Source organism: Neofelis nebulosa, chromosome 8 (assembly GCF_028018385.1).
Source record: "Neofelis nebulosa isolate mNeoNeb1 chromosome 8, mNeoNeb1.pri, whole genome shotgun sequence".
NCBI classification, from domain to species: domain Eukaryota; kingdom Metazoa; phylum Chordata; class Mammalia; order Carnivora; family Felidae; genus Neofelis; species Neofelis nebulosa.
Window position 1 is genome coordinate 47,912,393 of NC_080789.1, and position 23,530 is coordinate 47,935,922.

A 23,530-nucleotide genomic window follows, 5' to 3' on the forward strand; every position below is an offset into this window, starting at 1 on the left:
TTCATGCCTAATGACAAACAAAACTATACTGTTGATGCTTAAAACTTTATGCTAACAGAATTGCCTCCGAACTGGGTCCACAGCCAGCCTTACAGATGGCTCAGACTTTTACCTTTGACCCTGTCTTCCTCCTCCAAAGATTAATGTGCCCATCTCTTCCAGTACAACTGTAGGCTAAAGCCACATAACAGCATGAAGCCAACAGATCTAATGAGCTAAGTGGTCTGAATCAAATGTCAAATGGTAAACATTTGGCACACAAATGGTTTTCTTCTAAAATAATACAGAACATTTCCCAAACAATGGTTAAATGTTCAACACTGATTTTGCTATCCAAAAATGTTTTCACTATAGGGTTTCAGTCAATCTTATAAAAAAATAACCATGTAAATGTATATTAACATTTCCATACCTCTCTGATGTTTTCTTGAAATTCTGACATAATTACAAAGTTAAAAAGGGGAAATGAAGCACCAAATGTAACTTTACTCCTAATTTTAAAAGCCCCGAAACACAAAATGTTATGCACCAGAGAAATTTATACAGAATTTTATTTAGCTTCTCTAAATACAAATGATGCCCACTAAAATCTTTTATCTGAAATGCAACATCACTAACAGTTCATAATTTTACACTTAAAAAGTGGGCTTGCACCCTAAAAATCAACTATATGCAAATTTTAACTAGAAGCACATATCCTACACACAGTAACACAGCAGTGTAGTATGATGGTAAAGAGCATGGCCTTTCTAACTACGTTGAGTTCAAATCCCAGCTTTGCCATTTCCTAGTCACTTACCATCTGTGTGTCTCAGGTTGCTCATCAGTAAAATGGCAAATTTCCATCTTTGAAGGCACTGTAAGGATTAACCAAATTACTGTGTAAAAGGCACATAGAATAGTGCCTGGCAGGTGACAGCTAATGTTTACATAACATGTTCTTTTTATGAAGTGTTACACCATGCAGCATGGTATTTCTACTTACAAGCAGTCTAATTCTTTGGTTGAAGGGAAAAACATGATGCTAATAGAACAAAAAGGCCTTTTCTGGCTCAGTAAAATTTCCAGCAACAGTATCTATAGTCTTGAATGTAAGAAAAAGAACAACAATGTGGTGAAATGCTTCTGGCTTATCTAACTGGGAAAATACACCAACATGATTACCAAGGATTTATTCAACTTCTAAATGAATATACTTTGCCCTTTTCCTGTTACTCTAGAATGTGCAAAATCACCAAGGTACATACTTGGAAAATGTGACTATTTCTTGACACAAAACCCACGCATCCTGAGAGGCAGGAGGCATGGGAACCGAAGACACGGACATGTGTCTGCTGGACATTGCTCTCTGCTTTTTGTCACTGTTTTTTACACGCCCTATAATCTCACTACTGTAGAAAGAGTATTAATGCTATTTATAAAACTTAAATTTACATGCTTTTCTTCCTTTCTAGAGGATCCACTTCCGCAGAATAGGAAACAAATTTTGAATCCTCAGTGCCTAGTATAATTCTTCCACGTTTACCTGGATTTTGGAGATTTTATCATACGCCAGCCCACAGGGTAGGGGGACAAACATTTATGGAGCACATCTGTAGGGCAGTCAGGTACTATCTTCAGAGTCTTGTGTAAGTTAATTCATATAACCTTTTCAATAAACCTTTGAAAGAAGTGTTAGGTGTTGCTCAACTTAAAAATAAGAAATCTGATGGGGCACCTGGCTCAGTTGGTTGAGGGGCCGACTTCAGCTCAGGTCATGACCTCCTGGTTCATGAGTTTGAGCCTTGCATCAGGCTAGGCTCTCTGCTGTCAGCGAAGCCCACTTCAGATCCTATGTCCCTTGCTCTCTGTCCCTCCCCCACTCGTGCTCTCTCAAAAATAAATAAATTAAAAATAAAATAAAAAAATAAGAAATCTAAAATCTGGTTTGTCCTTATTATTTTGACAACCTGAAACATTCTATAGTAATTCTATGATTAAAAAAAGTTAAGTCCTCTTTACACTTTTACTGATGTTCTAATACACTAGAATAGGTACAAGGCAAGGCAGACTTTAAGAAAAGGATTTTGGATAAGAGTATTCTGTTGACTTTTATCAGAGCAAGAAAATGCATTTTATCCTGGCAAGAAAATGCAAGAAAATGGAGAGACCTTAGCAAAGAACTACTGCTGGGCAACATTGGGAGAAGAGGGGATTCAAGATAATACTGAGGCAGCTAGTGTAGCAATTGCCACCCGTGAGGCTAGATGAACAGGGAAATGTTACCTTCACCTATTAAGAGCTAAACGGCACGAAAAAAGAGACTACCAGGGGTGTTGGGGAAGCCCTGTTGGTTAAGCGTCTGACTCTTCTTGATTTCGGCTCAGGTCATAACCTCCCGGTTTATGAAATTGAGCCCCACATTGGGCCCTGTCCTGACAGTGCGGAGCCTGCTTGGGATTCTTTCTCCCTCTCTCTGCCCCTCCCACGAGTGTGTACGCACTCTCTCTCAAAATAAACTTTAAAAAATAAAGGCGGGGAGAAGATCTACCAGCGAGGCTGTAGTGGTAGGTCTCACAGGGATGTAGTCATCTCCAAAGAGCAAGCTATGCAGGAAGAAAATACCGAATGCCGATCCCCATGTCCTGCCAGTACCTCCTGAGTTAAACCACAGGAAGATGTGAGACTGTCAGCAAAGGTTAAGTGGGCCCATGGCCTCCCAGCAGGCAAAGAATGGATCCTGGCTTAAGGATAATAAAAGAATTACCAGTATACATATTATCCTTCAAAGAAAAACGGAAAGCTACCTAGATTTTTAAAAATTATTTTAGTTTTAGTCAACACACACGCACCTAGAATGGATTTAAAAACGCTAAATACTCAATTTTTTATATAGGTACTATTAACATACATTCCAAACCTCTAATTCCATATCACAAAAATTTTGCAAAAAACTGCTTCCATATTCAGTTTGAGTTAAAAGAAACTCTATCCTAAAACTGTTAGAGGAATTATAGAGGGGCATAGATTGCTATTTTACCTCTGAAAGTGAAAAGACATTAAAATTTGTAAACTTGAGATAATCTCGGTTTATGAATACATCTGTAAGGGCTTCAAAGGATATGAATTCAAAGAGGTAAAGAGGCACGGGTTATTCTTGGATGTAACAATGAAGCTCCCATGTTTCTACCTCTTTTTAGATTAACATTTATTGTTGTATTCTTTTTAAGACCTTTAGAGAAAACATGCCCAAGTATCCTTAAAGATCAAGATCTTACTCCAGGGTATCTAGTACCTTAAGACAGATATTTAAACCCACTTCCACTGAAACCTGTAGGTTTTCTTGATCATGATATGCTCACTTGTTCCACCTGAAAACTGATGTCATGATGTGATATACTTAAAAAAAACAAAAGATCAGTGTAATTCTCTTTGATAATCTCAGGAAAAGTCCCTCCTTTATGTGAATGTTAGAAGACATAAACTAGTACCAAAACAAAGAAAACCAAGTTTTCCTAGTTTCAGTAGCTTCTACAAAAGTAGTATTAAAATGTGGAGACAAACTTTTTAGACAAAAACAAAACAGGTTGGGAGCACCTGGCTGCCTCAATCAGTAGAGCATGTAACTCTTGATCTCATGATCATGGGTTCAAACCCCACGTGGAGCCTACTTCAAAAAACAAAAACACAACAGAAACAGGTTATTTTATCAGTGTTTCCTTGAAAACCCTTTTGCTCTTCTATGGGAATAAAATGTCTCTCCATTAAGCTAGCACAGATACCCTGTAAAAACTTATAGCCTACTGCTGCACTTTATTTCTTGGGCATTCTGCTATACACTGATGCATTAAAATAACTTCCAAAACTAAATTCACTTTTAAACCATTAACAAAGTACATATCTATCCCCATTCTCTCTCCTCTCGGCCATGTGCCAAAACCGAAAAGCATTAACAAAACAACAATCAGTAATGCTTAAATCTAACCACATCCATATTCTTTAAGAGGATATTACCCTTTAAAGCATCAAAGGTCCTTGAGAAGCAGCTTGTAACAAGCAACTTTTAAAATAGAGGACTCTTGGGGCGCCTGGGTGGCGCAGTCGGTTAAGCGTCCGACTTCAGCCAGGTCACGATCTCGCGGTCTGTGAGTTCGAGCCCCGCGTCGGGCTCTGGGCCGATGGCTCGGAGCCTGGAGCCTGTTTCCGATTCTGTGTCTCCCTCTCTCTCTGCCCCTCCCCCGTTCATGCTCTGTCTCTCTGTCCCAAAAATAAATAAAAAACGTTGGAAAAAAAAAAAATTTAAAAAAAAATAAAATAAAATAAAATAGAGGACTCTTTCGGGACACCTGGGTGGCTCAATCGGTTAAGAGGCCGACTTCGGCTCAGGTCACGATCTCATGGTTGGGGAGTATGAGCCCCATACCGGGCTCGCTGTCAGCACAGAACCCGCTTCAGATCCTCTGTCCCCTTCTCTCTCTGGCCCTCTTCTGCTCACACACTCACTCAAAAGTAAACATTTAAAAAGTAATATAGGACTCTTTCAAACTTGAAATAATGTTTACACCATAATTGTTTCCTATATAAGAGACAGTACTTCGACTATACAAAATTAAATGAGTACTTTCACTAAACAAAATTAAATGGCTAATAAGTTATATAGGATTAAAAACCAAGAGATTAACCTATGTTTATCATGTGTGACTTGGACTTGATAATTATTTCATAATCATGTAAGGTCAATCATTAGTTAAGCTGAACAACTCTATACAGAGTATAATCATTTGCTCCCATTAAATAATTAAAAAGAGTACAAATCACTAAGGTAAGAACAGATAATTGTTCAAATTTTTATTTTGATGCACAATATGAGAAACGAACTTTTAAATCAACTGAGTTTTATGGAAAATGAAACAGCAAATAAATTAGACCCATGTTAAAATAGATGGTCAGTTAAATGTCCAAACTTAAGGATACAAGAGCCACAGATAAACTTCAATACCACAGTCTTCTTTAATAGGTGGAAGTCTTTCAAACACAACTTTGCTATGAACTACCTGGTCCAGAGCTCAACAGCACATGGGAATGTTTAACAGGGGTGGTGATCAGGGACACGTTTCCTGCAAGGATTATAAAACAAACACTTAAGAAAAAGGCAATGGTAAAAATGAAAAGCATGACTGTAACCAAAGATTTATAGCAAATACAAACACAGCTAAATTCTTAATTTTATTAAAACCATTATAACCAATTCTCTGTAACAAAGATGCTGTTTCTACCTCATAATTAATATCCCTCAATTACTACTACACTAGTAAGAGGACATTACAAATCTATGGAACGTGAAGACCTGTAGGTATTTAGCAATACTCTATTTCTCATCCCAACAACCTACTTAACAAATACATATTCTCCATTAAAAGGTTAATGCATGTTTTTAGCAAATGCGTTAGGGAATTCTACTACTAAATTAGTCAAAGACAAAGACAGGTACTCTTAACCACAAGTTGTATGTAGAATGACAAGACTTTGGGGCCTCCAGGTTAAAAATCTCTATTTTTCTTCCTATTCTAAATGAATGAAAACAAATGCCAGTAGGTAAGCTGGGAAACTCACTAAAGTATGTCAACAGTGCCTTTCATATACATCTTAGATGTTAAACTTTTATTCTTTGGTGAGAAAATAACAAATCTCTCAGGAAGGAGGCATGGCAGAGGTACTAACAGAATTTTACTTACTGCCTGTATAAGCACTGCTTCTAAAGACAAACACAGCAATCATTCCAGAGAAGCAAAGTCTAAAAACACTGAAAGAGTATACTGGGACCATATAAGGAAATAAATCTTTCAACCTTGGAAGCTTATGGGAGTAGGACTAAAGGATACTAAAAGATGTCAATATAGAAACTTATCAAGCTGTGACAGTTCACAGGGCAACTGGTCTGGAATGGAGTAAGAGTCCCCTGGTTAATAATGGGTATGAAGAGTCCCCAGACCAGTATGTTTGGGAAGGCTGAGTTAAACAAAATTATTCATGTTTCTTTACTGCAATTACTGAGAATGTCTACTAAATTTAATAGACACTTAAACCACTAAAACAGTGGTATCAGATCAAATGAGGTATATACCAAGGAACATATTACAAATGTGGTTGAGGGTGTCAAGTCATCGCAAAGATTTATGAGGGCAGGGCATGATTATGTGGCCTATTAGGAAAACTTTACAGACCAGTTTCCTTTGTTATCATTCTGCTTAAAGACAGTAGAAAACAGAACTGCACAACCATCTCTGCTGGCACAGCTTCCAAAACTTTCAATTTCTCCTTCTCTCACCAACTTTCCATTTCAAAATGACTGCTCATTTCCCTACCACAGAGAAACTATTTTCAGCCCAGGCCTTCTTCTACTACACCACAGATTTAAATACCATTTCCCCCTTTTCTTTCCACATCCAAATCACTCCTTTCTACTCTTTCCTCTTTCTAATAGTAATGGGATGTAATAGAAAAAAGCACTCAAGTGGATGCTGCATGACTGCACAAAGAAATTCCTTGTACCTTAACCTTAGTCCATTTAAGGTGCAATTTCCTAATGATGTTCCTATTTCCCTCCTGTTCCCAGGGATGAACTCCCCGTGCTTCCAACTAAAACCAGCACCCCCCTCTCATTCTCCTACTCCTTCTCACAGCTACTCAGTGGGCTGCTCCCTCCTTCTGCATTCATCTCGCCCTACGAGATCACTCCACATAGCACTGAACATTCGCAGTAAAGACCCACACATCCTCTAGCTACCATCCCACTTCTCTGCTTCTATTCACAAGAGACTCACATAAGAGAAACTTTATTTCTCCCAACAAGAACCTTGGATTGGATTATCCTTCATTCCTTTCCCTTATACCTTATATCCAGCCCATCATCAAATTCTGCAGGCTCCACCTTCAAAATCTATGATCAACACCTCCTGACTGCCCTCACCTCTTATCTCCTGGTGCAGGCCACCATCCCCTCTCAATTTCATGAACCACATGAAATTCAACAGGTAAAATTAATATTTTCATAACTACTAGTAAGAACAATTAAGTTAACTAAATCTTCAGAAGTTAAGATTTTCTGGCTAACCATTTTTTACATGAATAAGTTTCTGAAAAAATTTGACACCTTAAAAAAACTGCTGAAATGGAACATATAAGGAACTCTGGACATCATGTACTTAAGATTACCTATATGAAAAAGTGTACCCAGGATAGAGGACTATAGCAGATTCATCCTGGTAAAAAGGCATTCATTCTTACTACTACAGCCCTCACCCCCATGCAGTATGGTTCTTAACCTTTCCAAGCCTGCCTCTTTATGTCAATTCTGAGAGCTCTCCTGTGTTACCTGTATCCCTCTCTCCCTGAACTTTTTTGACTTTAAGAGTTATGACTACAGATTTTAAATAACATGCGTAATACTTTTAGTTAGGCAGAAATGGCTCTACCAACTACAATTACCAAACATACCCAGTTATCTATTTTTTGCTTCTGTGTTAATTTTTTTGTAAGAGGGGCACCTAGTGGCTCAGTTGGTTGAGCATTCAACTCTTGATTTCAACTCTGGTTATGATCTCACAGATCATGGGATCAAGCCCCACACTGGGCTGCACCCTGACAGTGCAGAGCCTATTTGGGATTCTCTCCCTCTCTCTCTGCCCCTCCCTCATGTGGGCACGCTCTCTAAGTAAACGTTAAAAAACAATAATAATTTTAAAAAACAATTTTTTTCTAAGAAATGTGTGTTAAAGTGCTACAATACCTTGGTGCTGCTTTGATAATGTTGTCCACACGCAGAATCACCTCTGCTGCTTCAGCTGCACTCAAAAGAACTTGTCGCTTTACTTGGAAACTTTCTGTTATACCCAGTGCTGCCATATCTCCAATGGTACCTTCCTTCATATCTGAAAAAAGACACAGTATTTACTAAATAAACTATAGCTGTTTTTTTTAAAAAACATTTATTTATTATTGAGAGACAGAGAGACACAGAGCGTGAGCAAGGGAGGGGCAGAGAGAAGGGGAGACACAGAATCTGAAGCAGGCTCCAGGCTCTGAGCTGTCAGCACAGAGCCCGACGTGGGGCTCGAACTCACCAACTGTGACATTGTGACCTGAGCCCGAAGTCAGTTGCCCAACCGACTGAGCCACCCAGGCACCCCTAAACTATAGTTTTAGCAACTTAATTATCAAAATATCTCTAATGACTTACAACAAATAAAATTAATGTTTATAAAAAATGAGATCACAAGACCCAACCACTCAATTTAATTAGAGCATTCTCATCAGCCTATCACTCAAGGCCTTTGAGAAAATTAAAAGGTCAACTACCAATCATCTGTATTAATGGAGGTCAACTAGGTCAAATAATGGAAAATGAATATAGAACACTCAGTTTTTTTTAACATTTTTAAGTTTATTCATTTATTTTGAGAGACAAACAGAAAGCAAGTTGGGGAGGGGCAGACAGAAAGGGAGAGAGAGAGAATCCCAAGCAGGCTCCACAATGTCAGCAAAGAGCCCGACACAGGGCTCGAACTCACAACCTGCAAGTTTATGACCTGAGCTGAAACCAAGAGTTGACACTTAACAAACTGAGCCACCCAGGCGCCCCTCAATCACCTATCTTTATCTATGTACATATATATACACGTATGTATATGTACGTACATGTGTAAAATTACTGCAGGGAGCAGTGGCTTAGTCAGTTAAGCCTCCAACTCTTGCTTTCAGCTCAGGTCATGATCTCATGGTTCGTGGGACTGAGCTCCATGCTGGGCTCTGTGCTGACAGCATGGGGCCTGCTTGGGATTCTCTCACTCTCAAAATAATAGTAAAAAATAAAAACAAAGGTAAAATTACTACACATAAGATGTGCTTATCACTAATTACCATGGATTCTTTTTTCTTTTAAGATTTCAATTTTTAGAAGTAATCTACACCCAACGCGGGGCTCGAACTCACAACCCTGAGATCAAGAGTTACATGCTCTACCAACTGAGCCAGCCAGGTGCCCCTACCATGGATTCCTAAAACTGGAAGAGAATTTAGAAGTCATCTACTTTTCTTCTTGTGAGAATCCCTTCTTCTTGTGAGAATCCCTACTTCACCTTCTGACAGATCATTTTCATTACCTCTTTTCTGCAGTGCCAGGATTATCTACCCTCTTACTATTCCTGTCTTGGAAAGTTCATTGGGAAATTTTTCAATTTGAATTAAAATCTGCCCTTTTGGCCACTTTTATCTATGTATCAAAGATCCACACTCAAGAATGTCTCATAGTAAGTTTCCTAGGAGATTAAAATTGAATGTTGATTATACTATAATAAACTTAACATTATGTTTATACTTATTTGAAAATATTCGTACTGTTTATGTATTTCAATCTCACAGTCATAATAAACTAGTTACAAATCTTCTAATTAGTTTTATACCCTTTATGGAAAAACAGTTCTGGCAGTGTTGAGAATATGAAGTTAAACATTTTCCTAAAATATGTAACAATTACAGAGACAAGGGCCACAGGAAACTTTTTTATGGTTATTATGAGAATTCAGCTTAAAGAAAAAAAAGAATAACTTGGTGAAGTTACTACCAAAATTACTACAAGGTTTCATGCAATTTCTTACCCAGTCCAGCAGTTGTATTGCCTTCACTATGGGCAGCTCGGAGCTGCGCCACGAGATCTGCGCTGTCATAGCCTGCGTTATCAGCGATGATAGTTGGCAACTACAAGGTAAGACAGATAGCAAATATTCTATAAGACAGTGGATTTACTTCTAACTAGGACACCTTTTTAAAATTATACATTTAGAAACCATGTAAAATTGTTCCTTTTAATTACTGCTCATAAAAAAGATAAACTCCAGAATCAAATTTAAGTGACGTGAACCAGTTTTCTTAATGCCAAAAAGGCAAACATGTCTACAATAGGAAAATGTATTCATTTAAAAAACCATCAATACTCACAAAATGGGAGTTCAGATCTCTTTATCAACTTACCATTCTCAGTGCTTTAGCATAAGACTCCATTGCAACAGCTTCTTTGCCTGGTGTTCTACTGGCAAGCTGTGTCACAGCATGAGCCATCAGCATCTCAGAACAGCCTGCAGATTAAAATTAAATTCCAATTAAATATTTTATTTAATCTCCAAGACCCTGAATTACTGATTTCCCTTAAGATACGTCAAACATTTTAAAATTAAACTCAAAAGTACTATATATAAGCTTTCTAAAAATCATTAAAGCCAAAACCATTACTATACTTGAATAAACCACGTTCAGTATTTTTAAAACGCTTACCTCCTCCATAAACTGTTCTAGAATCCTTCACAGTTTGGGCAAGAACACAGAGAGCATCATGCAAAGATCTTTCTGCTTCATCTAAAATTTGTTGAGTGGCACCACGCAGCACAATGGTACAAGCTTCACCTAAAGTTAAAAGATAAGATTCTTAGGTCACAGTGAACACTTAGTTATAAAAAAACAAGTTTGCTTCTAATCTTTATGTAGATATTGGTTATAATTATTCTTTGGTTTTAAAAGCGGACATGTCCTCTGCTGTTGTACATTCTTTTTGCTAATAATCCATGTTCACAGTAGTTCTAAGGTACCTAGAAAACAATCATGTTGAATATACTGTTCACAAAGGCAAGATTAACATGAGGCTTATCTCAAAAGAAACTGAGATTAATATACATCATGCCTCTCAAGAATTAAGACACATCATATTCTAGTAAATACAGTAACTACTTCTTTTAACTTCAACAGAGTCTATCAAACCTTTAGGAACCTAAATCAGGATCTATATAATCACTCACCAAGTGCTACCCCAGAAAAGTGGATCAGTTTATCTTCTCCAATCATGACTTCCTCAATAAGCTTACAACTTCCAAGCTTCACTAGTTCTGGGTGGTCAAAGGTAGAAGCAATTTCACCACCTATGAACATAAATACACATTAATTAAATGCACAACGCATTTAAAAATCTGTTTTCCAGTAAGAACTAATGAACTGACATTTTTAAAGTTGACTGCTTACTACATGCCAAGCACTTTGAAGCACTTCACATAATCTAATTATTTAATCTTTACAACCCTCAGAGATACTGTTAGGAAATACTAAAATCGAGGCAAAGAGATATTTAGTTTCTTGTTCAAGATTACGTAGCACTAACAAATACAGTAAAGTGGAATTCAAATCCAAGCAGTCTCTTAAGACCTATATGTGCAGCACACTGTAGAATACAGATTCCCTTTTGAATCCTGTCTAGAAAACCAGTACCCTTATGATCCAATTTCTCAAAACATAAGAATATTTGACTAATTCTACTATGTCAACAGATGTAAACCTTAGAAACTGCTTAAAGGAGCACCTGATACCTGCTAATCATTACAGTAACTACAATCTCAGAAAGCCTAGAAAAAGGGAAAACGTATACTGAAAATTTCCCAGAGCAAACCTAATGAGAGGTCAAAAAAATTTTTACTTTACTCCTAGGTCTTATTTCTATTCCTATTTTCCCTCCATCTTCCATGGTGTAAACTGAAAAGTTCAGCCATTTCCTTTCCTCGTTAATTAGGCAAAAGTTAAACTTCCATTTTAAAATCCCTTTCTCTACCTCACTACTCTCATCTAATAAAGTAGATTTCCTCTACCATCAACCAACCCCTCTTTTCCTACTTTTTTACTGTAACTCAGAATAATGGATGCTTTATATCTATTTTACAAAAAAAATTATAGAAAAAGACTCTGGGTCATTTTTATACTGATTTATACTCATCCGTACAGCTGAAGTTCTTTTGACTTTTGATTGGCAAATTCCTGAGACTGCTTTGTGTTCTAGATGTGAGACACAATACATTTGGGACATCACGTCCCCAAAATGAGACTAATTTGGCTTATGAGAATTTTCACTTATCTTAAATTCACTAACTTCTCTATACCGGCTTAGAAAAAACATGTATGTGTATCTTTGACGTTTACGAGAACCAATTTCACACATCTTAAAAACAAGTAAGCTAAAGATAGGAGGCACCAACGGAGTAAGATCAACTTTGCAGTTGGGTGTGCTTGGTGCAATTTTCCTCTGAGTGTATGTGGCAATTTCATGTATCAAGTCCTTATGAGATCAACTTATCCTATGAATGTGCTATCATTCACATTTAATTCTTAGGTCGTATCTTTAATTTTGTTATCTTAAAGGAGGAATTACACCCTAAATTTTATTACCTTAAGCATCAAGTATGTAATTGCTCTTAAAGAACTTTAAAGTAAACCTATTTCAAAGTAATTAAAGAAAGAATAAACCCATTTCAAAGTAACTAATGAAAGAGAAAAGTCTTTTTTTAGGTCAGAAGACCACACTTCTCAAAATTATTAAAAATGGTTGAAGAAGTTACTCTGACATGAAACCAATACTACCCTTTACAATAGTTAGTATACTTTTATTTCTAATACTCATGGCACTTGAAAATTCAACATTCCTAGTGCCTTTACATCTCAAACCCCTCTCCTTAAATTCTCATTGCCAGATCCCAAACCACCTTTCCAACATATTCATTTATTTTCAAGGGCCTAAAAATTAGAGAATAAAGGTTGCTACACTTACGTCTTTAAGGTTACTTTAAAAACTATTACCCCAACATAAACAAATTACACTCTGTCATTCTGATGTAGATGTGATCTTACTGATAAATATATTTTTATTCCACACAACTGGGATTATGAAACTCATACCTCTACCGAAGCATATTAGAGTATACGAAACTTTTCGTTATTCATTGAATTGTTTTCACACTTAGTTCAACATTGATTACCCACAAATTTAAATGAATTAACAAAAACAATGTGCAAGCACTTGACCCACTGACATATAGTTAAGTGTTCAATAAAAGTTATTATGGTAACTTACTACCACAGAGGGCACAAAGCATTGGACTACTCACCACTAAAAATAAACTAGATAAAACCGAACACTCCTTTTTTAAGTTTTTGTTTCTTTAGGTATAGAACAATGGTCCTGTGGGTTTGTGAGAAAAGATCTAGTATCTTTAAAACAATGTAACAAAAAAGGAGAGGGAAAACCTAGCATATAATTTGGTATATAGTAAAATAACATAACTAAAGATGTCAAAAAACCATAAATCAGATTTCAGAATAATGGTTTATTTTCTAAGCCCCCTAAAGGTACTTCTTTGTACTCTCAGCAATAAGTTCCACACACTAACATTTAATAAATCCAAGAGCGATTAGTGTTTGTTGGAAATTAATGCCTTTTAGGGCGCCTGGGTGGCTCAGTTAGTTAAGCTCTTCCTTTTTGCTCAGGTCATGATCTCAAGGGTTGTGAGATCAAGACCTGCATCGTGCTCTACACTGACCTCACGGAGCCTGTTTGGGATTTTCTCTCTGCCTCTCTCCCTTTATCAAAATAAACTTAAAAAAATAAATAAAATAAAGAAAGAAAAAAAATTAATGCCTTTTTCCCATACCTGTGACAAGAGCTAAGCGTTCCACACCTGCAAAATCTGCATGTTCAATAGCCATAACACCAGCAGCACCAAAGAGCTGTTCAGGATAATTATAAATTAACTGCCTATAAATAAAATAAAAATATTGTTCAAAATTGTTAGTTCACAAGTCTAAAATTCAACAGACTAAAAAACATGGAACCATTTTTACCTCACCAATACAAATTTTACCGTATCTTCCATATGCAATAATTTATAAATTACAAAACTTAGTGCATTCATGCTAGTACTGAAAACAGGTATTTTATATTGTTAACTAATAGGATAAACTAGACCCATAATTCTGAAAAGTAATGTAGCAAAAAATGCATCAAAAACCACGTCAGGGGTCAGTTAAGTATCCGACTTTGGCTCAGGTCATGATCTCACAGTTCCTGAGTTTGAGCCCCACATTGGGTTCTGTGCTGACAGCTGGGAGCCTAGAGACTGCTTCACATTCTGTGTCTCCCTCTCTCTCTGCCTGCCCTTTTTCCCTCCCTCTCTCTCAAAAATAAATAAGCATTAAAAAAAACCCTTAAAAACAAAAAAAACCCACGTCAATGTTCACACGCTTTAATTCCACTCCTGAGGCTCTACAGTAGGAAAATAAATTTAGATATTAAAAGATTTTGGGGTGCCAGGTGGTTCAGTCAGTTAAGCACCTGACTTCAGCTCAGGTCATGATCTCACAGTTCGTGGGTTCAAGCCCCGCATCAGGCTCTGCACTGACAGCTCAGAGCCTGGAGCCTGCTTCGGATTCTGTGTCTCCCTCTCTGCCTCTCCCCCTCTCATGCTCTGTCTCTCAAAAAAAAATAAACGTTAAAAGATTTTAATGATGATATTTGTAAAAAATTTTTAGAGAACAGCAAAACCTGCCAACGACCTTAATGTCCACTGGGGAGTGTTTGTGCAGATCACAATTTACCAGTTATGAGAACTTTGTAATTTTAAAAATATATTAGATTGGAAAAAAAAAAAAAACAAGTTACAAAAGTTTACAGCATGCCATCATAAGTAAGTGAAAAACTGAAGCTAGAACACTACACACACAGATCAGCTTAATAAAAGAATTTCAGGAAGGTCAGACCCTAGACTCTGTTCCTTCTTTATACGTTTCTATTTTCCAAAATGAGATTTTTTTTAAAGTTTGTTTTGAGAGACAGAGGGTGCACAAGCGGGGTAGAGGCAGAGGGGAGAGAGAGGGGAGAGAGAATCTCAAGCAGGCTCCACACTGTCAGCGCAGAGCCCAATGTGGGGCTCGAATTCATAATATGTGAGATCACCACCCAAGCTGAAACCAAGAGCCAGGCCCTTAACCAACTGAGTCACTCAGGTGCCCCAATGGGGTATTATTTTTCTATCAGGAGTATAAAAAGGACATGTTTAAAAGTTTGAAACTTAATTAAAAAAAAAGGCTAAAAAAAGTTTTAAAAATAATTATTATAAAGCACTGTTAGGCAAAATGCATGTTCTCAGATTCACAGATCACACAGTTTACAAACTTCTTTTTAAAAAGCCCACAAGCATGCCTGGGTGGCTCAGTGGGTTAAGCATCTGACTCTTCATTTGGGCTCAGGTCATGATCTCACATTTGTGAGATCAAGCCCAGCATGGGGCTCTGTGCTAGTGGCATGGAGCCTGCTTGGGATTCTCTCTGTCTCCCTTGCACATGCTCTAACAATATAAATAAACATTAAAACAAACAAAAGAAGCCCACAAACATCTGGCCTAGAACAATTATTTTTCATCAAATATTAACTGTCAAAGTTAACCAAAGTTCGAAACATGTTGTTCCTCTTGGCATTTTCACCATTTAGAACAATCCAAGGGAGCCAACCAGAGGGAAAATTAGGTACATTAGAGGCCCTGAGGTGGGAATGAGTAAACTGAATTCAAAGCAGTGGTTTTAGGCCCCCTGAACCTGGAAGAGAATAGAGGACTCCTTGCCAAAACTCCAGTCTAGAGTTCTTGCCTCTAGGCCTTGCCAGGAAATGGCCCTCACTACTATTGGATCCTACATGTTCGGCCCTATAACATCAGGGCCCCAAAGATGGAAGCTGGTCTGAGAGCCATGGAAGCAAGCTACGGGGCCCGGAGTGCCTGACACCTGATTCCATTTTACGCTGCCTCAGACCACTGGAGTGGATAGTGTTGTGACTTTTTATTGACTCTTTCCTAGTTTTACTGAAAAAAAACTTCCATTGCCTTTGTGGGGGAAAAAAAAAAAACCAAAAATGCCTTAGACACTAACAATTAAGAAACATGGGGAAAGGCGCCTGGGTGACTCAGTCAGTTAAGCATTCAACTCTTGATTTCAGCTCAGGTCATGACCTCACAGTTCGTGGGTTTAAGCCCCCCACCTTGGACTCTGCTGATAGCACTAAGCCTACTTGGGATTCTCTCCCCCACCTTGCCCCTTCCCTGCGTGCATGCTCTCTCAAAATAAATAAACTTTGAAAAAAAAAAGAATACACAGAAGAAGCGTACACATACTTTTTTTACAGAAATTAAAGAAAACAGGTGCCTGAGGGACTCAGTTAAGTGTCTGACTCTTGACTTCAGCTCAGGTTATGATCTCACAGTTCATGAGTTCAAGCCCCGCATCAGACTCTCAGCATGGAGACTGCTTGGAATTCTGTCTCCTCTCTCTCTGTCCCTCCCTACGTTACTTGTGCACAAGCATACACTCTCTCAAAAACAAACTTTAGGGTGCCTGGGTGGCTCACTCGGTTAAGCATCCAACTTCAGCTCACGTCACTCTCTCATGGTTCGTGAGTTCGAGCCCTGATTGGGTTCTGTGCAGACAGCTTGGAGCCTGGAGCCTGCTTTGGATTCTGTGTCTCCCTCTCTCTGCCCCTCCCCTGCTTGTGCTCTCTTTCAAAGATAAACATTAAAAAAAATCAAAATAAATGATTTTAAAAAACACAAGACAAAATTCTTACCTAAAACTTGATCTCTTCATTCTTGTTTTCTTTAGTATTAATTTTTTGCCACTTCAAACTCTCATCATTTGATATGGGAATTGAACCTCTCCACCAGATATATCACACACACACACACACACACACAATTAGTCCAAAACTCTAAAACTGTAACTGTCAAATCAAAAAACTATTTTGTGGGGTGCCTGGGTGGCTCAGTCGGTTGAGCGTCCGACTTCGGTTCCGGTCATGATCTCACAGCTCGTGAGTTCAAGCCTCGCGTCAGGCTCTGTGCTGACAGCTAGGAGCCTGGAGGTTGCTTCTGATTCTGCACCTCCCTCTGTCTCTGTCCCAACCCACTCGCATTCTGTCTCTGTCTCTCTCAAAAATACACAAACATCAAAAAACTTTTTTTTTTAACTATTTTGTTATTAATAAAAAAAGGTTTGGTAAAGTGTATTAACATAAAACATCACCAAAATCATAATAATACAAGTGCCTTGCCATAAAATTCTAATTATATTCAGAAAAAACACGTTTCTAAATAACAAGTCACTAATTCCATATTAAGTATTTCCATAAGCCTTCAAAGACATAAATCATGTATTACATTATTATAACTATTGTTAGCAAAACCACATACGGACCTGTTAATAAAGCAATTTATTCCATGCTTAAGAATACGTTCAACTTTCTCCTTCATTTTTTCCTTTTCTGCGTGTTCTATTTCAGCCACTTTTGCTGTAGAATCAACTCTTACCCTGGAACCAAATATCTAAAACAAAGGAAAGCATAAAAACAACACTTAAGAGTCTCAACATAAACATTTTCACACAAATACACTGAAATTATGTATTTGGATACATTCATATATATTCTAGGTTTTTTTTTTTAAGTGCAAGTGATTCTCAGCCTGAGTTTATAAAGCAGCTAACAATTAGAATTCCAAGAAATGTAATTAACATACCTTTATTTTATCTGTATCCATACCCGTGTTTGCAATAAGAATTTTAGCATTTTCAATTCGCTTTGGTTGATTTACTCCAATTTTTTTATCCAACAGAAAGCCTACAATACAGAATACTATACTAAATACTTGAAAGCTATATTGATAAATCTTCTATAGATGTCTGCTTTATCAAATTACTTTCAAAGAACACATTTGAGTCCAATTCTTCAAGCTCCTAGAACCTATAAAGCATTCCATTAAAGCACTGATCATAAAAATCAACTTAGCAGGTGGAAATGTAAGAGTACAGCACAAACTTTAAGAATAAACACAGTATTTTGAAACTTTTGTTCCACAAAATACACAAAATATGCAGATGTGGATTACAACATAATGCTAATAAATCCACTTTCATTCCTTTAAAGCCAACACAACAGAAAAACTGAGGATTCAGAAAAACAAGGTATTGCTAGAGATTACTGAACTTTTTGAAGCACTGAAGCCGGTTAAGAAAATGAAAAAGTCATGTATAATGGAGTCAGACAAACCTGCCCCAATCATACTCATGCTGCTCACAGGCTATGTACAGACTCTTGGACAAATTAATCAACCTTAGCTAGTCATCTGTAAAACAGGAGTATCACCAGTGGCACAGATGCTCGTTTCCAGCCTAGAGGCCTGATGATTTGGAACTCTTTCTCCAAGCTTCTTTTAGAGGCATACATAACTTTTACCTTTTCCATTTTCATGTTGGGTTTTCCACCCTATTAAGACGAACCTAATTCTCAATCACTGGATCAACAACATAATGAGGGATAAATAAAATTTTAAGTTAAATTCCTATTAGAATGCTTGGCACAGAACATTCAAGAATGTAGCATTCAAGAATGGTAGCTATCTTTGTTTTCATTATCCTTACCTACCCACTAGCCTCTTTTAGAAATGCTACACAGCCCTCATAGATAAATTCAACACAGAGTATTTTCAGAATTGTTACTGCCTTGAAATACAAATGACCTATAAATGAAGTACGAATCACTGGTAAAACACAACTTGTTCCTGTTTCTCCTCTATAGAAGAGAACGCCTAAACATTCCACTCCAGAAGTCATTTTGTGAAGTAAATACAATGTAAAGATGTTTCGAAAAATTCATACTCTAAGAACAAAATACACTATTAGTAAGAAAATAGCAATTGCTAAGACTTCTGTATCACTTTAAAAAACACCAGCAACTATACCCTCAATACCTACACCAACTAAATGATATGACTTAACACAAACCCTTCCTGGAAAAAGTGCTATTTCAGAGTAGCTGATTTCTACTAAGACTACAATTTCTCTTTATTAGAAACTGCAAGTAATAACTTCTTGGCATAAGTAAAACCTACAGATTATCAAAGAAATGCTGGGATGGAGTGAGATGAAGCACATAGTTACACATAATAAATGGATCAGAATGACAAAAATGGTTATTATATTATTTGTATTCTTAAAGACAAGTTTTCTGGCTTTGTGAAGTGTCACTAGTCCTGACTAGCTAAAAACAGGATTCGCTATTTAGCCCTCAACATCTGATCAAACCTTGTTTTCCCATATTTAACATATACATACCTTCATCTAAATAGGAATCTGCCAGACTTCCTCCTAGCTTCTTGATGACATGAATTGCCTCCAAATTACCAGAGCCTTTCAGTCTGAGAACAGCTTCTACAGCTAACTGAGTAAAGTGGTCTTTGTGATGAGTAAGAAGTTTTGAGGATAATGTTGTTGCTGCAATGTTCATTAAATCCTGACGGAACTTAACTTCGTCAGAACTAAAAAAACAAAAAACAAAAAAACAGAAGACTCATGCCTGTTCTTAAAATGCTTCTCCAAAGATATCAATCCTATTTTTCTTTTTGAAATTTATCCAAATAGGTGTCAGTAGATCATTTCACCCCAGTCAGGGCTCTAAGCCACAGAAAAAGAATTAGAGCTCACCACCAATAATCAAGAAATGCAAAATTAAAAGTTACTAATTTCCCACCTATCTGGCAAAATACCAAAAAACAAATAAGCCAACAAAAAAATAGCAAATGCTCCAAGAGCATGGAAAAATAGGTATTGCTATACAGATATTGGGAGTGAGAATTAATGTTTTCTAGAGAGTTACTGGTAAATAAAAATGCCTTAAAATACACATATACCTTTGGACCCACCAATTATACTTCTTGAAACATTTTTTTAGGAAAGAGATTTGTCACATTACTATAAAGCTAAAAATTATCAATCAAAACACAGATTTCCAAACACAAATAGATAAATTATACTATAATCAAATGCATACCTCTATTAAAACTAATAATGCAGAAAATACTAACACTCAGAAATATCCTTATTATTCAACTAAGTTAGAAGCTGTAAAATTCTCTACACAATACTATTTGTTTCTGTGTGTTGTGTGATTATATACACAGGAAACTGGAAACCCAGCCTGTATGTGAAGTGTAACATGGAGGGTTTGTTTTGTTATCAGGGCAGGATGAGGCAACAGGGTCATGTTTGTAAATGCTTTTATTCTCCAGACTTTCTGTATGGAGCATATTTTGAAAAGAATGTTAAGGGGCACCTGGGTGGCTCAGTCAGTTAAACATCTGACTCCTGACTTTGGCTCTGGTCATGACTTCACGGTCATGAGACTGAGCCCTGAGTCAGGCTCAGTGCCAAGCATGGAGCCTGCTTGTAAGATTCTCTAAATCTCTCAAAAATAAACAAACTAACAGGGCGCCTGGGTGGCTTGGTCGGTTAAGCGTCCGACTTCAGCTCAGGTCATGATCTCACAGTCTGTGAGTTCGAGCCCCACATCGGGCTCTGTGCTGACAGTTCAGAGCCTGGAGCCTGTTTCAGATTCTGTGTCTCCCTCTCTCTCTGCCCCTCCCCTGTTCATGCTCTGTCTCTCTCTGTCTCAAAAATAAATAAACGTTAAAAAAAAATTTTTTTTTAATAAAAAATAAAAAAAATAGACAAACTAAGAAATGTTAAATACTTAAAAATAGCATTATTTTGGTATACCAACCCATGATCAACTGCAGAATTCAACAGAGCCTGTCTTGCTGCCTTTGTGGCTTCTCTCCAACCAGCAATGATGGTCTGTGGGTGAATCTTTTTTGCAATTAAAGATTCTGCTTCCTATTAATAAAGAGCAGAAAACATTCATCAACAGTAAAGACATAAAGGGTTCCTGGGTAGCTCAGTCAGTTAAGCATCTAACTCTTGATTTCAGCTCAGGTCATAATCTCCTGGTTCATGGGACTGAGCCCCACTTTGAGCTCTGCTGTCACCAGAGCCTGCTTGCGATTCTCTCCACCCCCCCCCCCACCCCCCCGCTCATGTGCATGCACTCTCTCAAAACAAATAAACTGAAGGCTGAAGCAGGACCCAATGACTTCTGGTCCAAGAGCAAAAAACAATAAAAGGAGATTGAAGTTGCTCAGATATTCTTACCCTTAGCAATTCTGCTGCTAACACAGTAACAGAGGTAGTGCCATCACCAACTTCATCATCTTGAACCCTTGACATATCTACAAAAAGGAAGCTATAGTTACTAGCTCATTCTTATGAGATTCTGCATTCTAAATTACTTCTCCATAGCTTACCTAATTCTCTAAACATACCCACCACCAATCTGAATCTCACTTATCTAGGTTTCCTCACCCGACAAACCCTGGAAATTCTCAGTCTGAAATGTTTTATCATTAATAAATGCATGGTACTCTAGAAGCTTGTAATAATGACAACAATTAAAAAGTAGACATCAATTAATCACAAGTATAGTTCATCAACACAACCTATTTAAAAATGTGTTTCAAAATATGAACGAAACCTTATCATCCTCATACTCACCAACTAAAACTTTAGCTGCTGGGTTGTCCACACCAATGTTTTTTAGAATAGTGGCACCATCATTGGTTACCATGAGAGAGGCATCTCGTCCACTGCTTAATAGAATTTTATCCTAAAAGGAATAAATAATAAATATGTGGTTCAAAATATAAATATATCTGGAAAAATGCATGGGTCAACCCGTATTCTCATATACTGTTGATGTGTAAATACTCTGGATGGCTATTTGGCAGTATCCATTCAAATTTTTCAATGCATACACTCCATAAGCAAATCTTGGTGTCTACCCCTAAAAACACTAGAACTGGGAAATATTAACAAGGTTGTCTCAGCATTGTAATAGCAAAAACAATGGAAACAAACTAAATGTCCCTCAATGTGGTCATAAATAAAATTTAAACATTAATGCTGAAAGGAATTTTAAAAAGCTACCTACAGATAAAGTACACATGCGTAGTGCCTATGATAGAACAAAATATATGCAACAAAACACATAACGCACAGATAAATCTACATAACTATATTGGGAAGACTTACATCCAGGTATAACAGTGGTTGTCACTGGGGAGAGGATCCAGGATGGTGATCCAAGGGAACTTTAGCTTTATAAGCACTGTTTTCATTTTTAGCAAGAAGAATATATCCACATCTTACGTGTGTAAGTAAGAGTGAACTTTCCAACATTAAAAAGCACCCCCCAAATTGAGTTATTAACTGTATTTCCACCAACGGCTCTAAAACAATATCAAAACATAAAAATTCCTAGTTTTCCTTACCATGCCCTTAGGTCCCAAGGTGCTCTTTACCAAGTCTCCAATAGCGATGGCACCAATAAAAGAGGACTGGAGTAAAAATCAGAGATTGAAGGTAAGAATCAATTTTACAATCTTAAAATTCAAAAAGTACAATCGAATCTTTAAAAGAATGGGAGAACAAGGCTTACCAGCCGAGCGGTCTCTGCTCTCTCTTCATCAGCTCCGGCCTTGAAGATGTTAACGGGTGCTAGGGAAAGGGACGCCTAAAAAGGAAAATTAATCAGTTTGAATACCAATATTTAACAAGTATATTCAGATGCATGGAGATAAAATATGCAGATATTAAAGACAAGTTTAATTTACAGCACAACATACTTTTTCAAAACAGTGACATTCTCCATCACTGGGGCATTTACTTAAGGGGGGAGTGAGGGACTTATGCAAGCTGCACGGCAAGACGACCTTGCTTTTGGGATCTACTAGGGCTCTGCGAGTAAAAATTCTATACCAAAGAGACTGTTAAACATGGCAAGACTTAAAATGGTTTTTTAAATTTTTTTTTAACGTTTTATTTATTTTTGAGACAGGGAGAGACAGAGCATGAACAGGGGAGGGTCAAAGAGAGGGAAACACAGAATCTGAAACAGGCTCCAGGCTCTGAGCTGTCAGCACAGAGACCGACGCGGGGCTCGAACTCACGGGCCGCGAGATCGTGACCTGAGCTGAAGTCGGCCGCTCAACCGACTGAGCCACCCAGGCGCCCCAAGACTTAAATGGTTTTAAGCTAAGCATAAGGCAGGCAAGAGTTGTAAGCCACTAGCTCAACAACCGCCCAGTGGAGGAGGCAACGCGGTCGACCCGCCTCCATCTTCACCGTCCGGTCCCTCCAGCCCGGTCGCCATAGGCTCCTCCCCAAGAGAGGGCGCGGCCTGCCGCGCCGACCCGCCCGGGGCACTAGAAATTTCTTCGCTTGGGTTGAGCTCCGGGCCCCGGGTTCTGGTACTGGGAGAGGCCTAGTAGGCCTAAGACGCTGGCATGGAGGCCCGCCCCTCCCCCTGCTAGGCATGGAGGGCTTCACCGGCGGGCCCGGCGCAGGCCACACGCCGCGGCCCGCGCCATGTGCGGCGGCCTAAGGAGAGACAGGCACAAGGAGTCCGCGGCAAAGGCAAAAAAAAAGGGGAGAGCGAGGCGGCAGGGCACGGCGGGACGTGGTGGGGCTTAGACAGGGCTAGCGGGGCCAGACTCACCATGGTTCCGTGGAGTTCGGCACACAAGCTAATCCCTCACAGCTCACGCCCGGGACCGGAGGTAAGAGAAGCCGGAAATGACGGCACACGCTCTACTGCAGGGGGCGGAGCTCCGACCAGCGCGAAGCTCGGGCCAGGCGCCGCCAGCTGGAGCAGTGAGTGGTGCCACTTTGAGTGGAGCAACGCGGTCGGAAGCGCGGCTCCTTACGCTGGGGGGCGGGGCTTCGGCTCGCGCTCCGCCCCCTGTGGATCCGCCTGCCA

General features: G+C 38.4%; 1 protein-coding gene and 1 long non-coding RNA gene across 2 annotated transcripts; both read right to left on the reverse strand.

Annotated features, from left to right (window-relative positions):
- Positions 1–533: 533 nt before the first annotated feature.
- Positions 534–4,781, reverse strand: LOC131483765 (uncharacterized). The gene is made up of 2 exons (XR_009247894.1): positions 4,324–4,781; positions 534–4,067 (listed from the first exon to the last, which is right to left on the reverse strand). It is a non-coding gene; the product is annotated as an uncharacterized LOC131483765 (long non-coding RNA).
- A 31-nt stretch (positions 4,782–4,812) lies between these two features.
- CCT2 (chaperonin containing TCP1 subunit 2) lies at positions 4,813–23,407 on the reverse strand. Its single transcript, XM_058682152.1, has 16 exons — positions 23,270–23,407; positions 22,211–22,285; positions 22,044–22,109; positions 21,268–21,379; positions 20,869–20,945; positions 20,441–20,553; positions 18,997–19,199; positions 17,403–17,503; positions 17,083–17,210; positions 13,497–13,600; positions 10,827–10,946; positions 10,309–10,437; positions 10,009–10,112; positions 9,636–9,735; positions 7,769–7,910; positions 4,813–5,096 (listed from the first exon to the last, which is right to left on the reverse strand). The coding sequence occupies exons 1-16, from the start codon at positions 23,270–23,272 to the stop codon at positions 5,066–5,068; spliced, it is 1,608 nt and encodes a 535-aa protein (XP_058538135.1). The 5' UTR covers positions 23,273–23,407; the 3' UTR covers positions 4,813–5,065.
- Positions 23,408–23,530: the final 123 nt, after the last annotated feature.

Bases quoted from the DNA above. Each gene is read 5' to 3' on its own strand.
- CCT2 (XM_058682152.1), bottom strand. The intron at 19,200-20,440 runs GTTGGTATACCA...TTGTTTTTTTAG, and splicing joins AATTCTGCAGTTGATCATGG to TTCTGACGAAGTTAAGTTCC. The intron at 9,736-10,008 runs GTAAGTTGATAA...CTTACCTTGTAG, and splicing joins ATGCTAAAGCACTGAGAATG to TTGCCAACTATCATCGCTGA.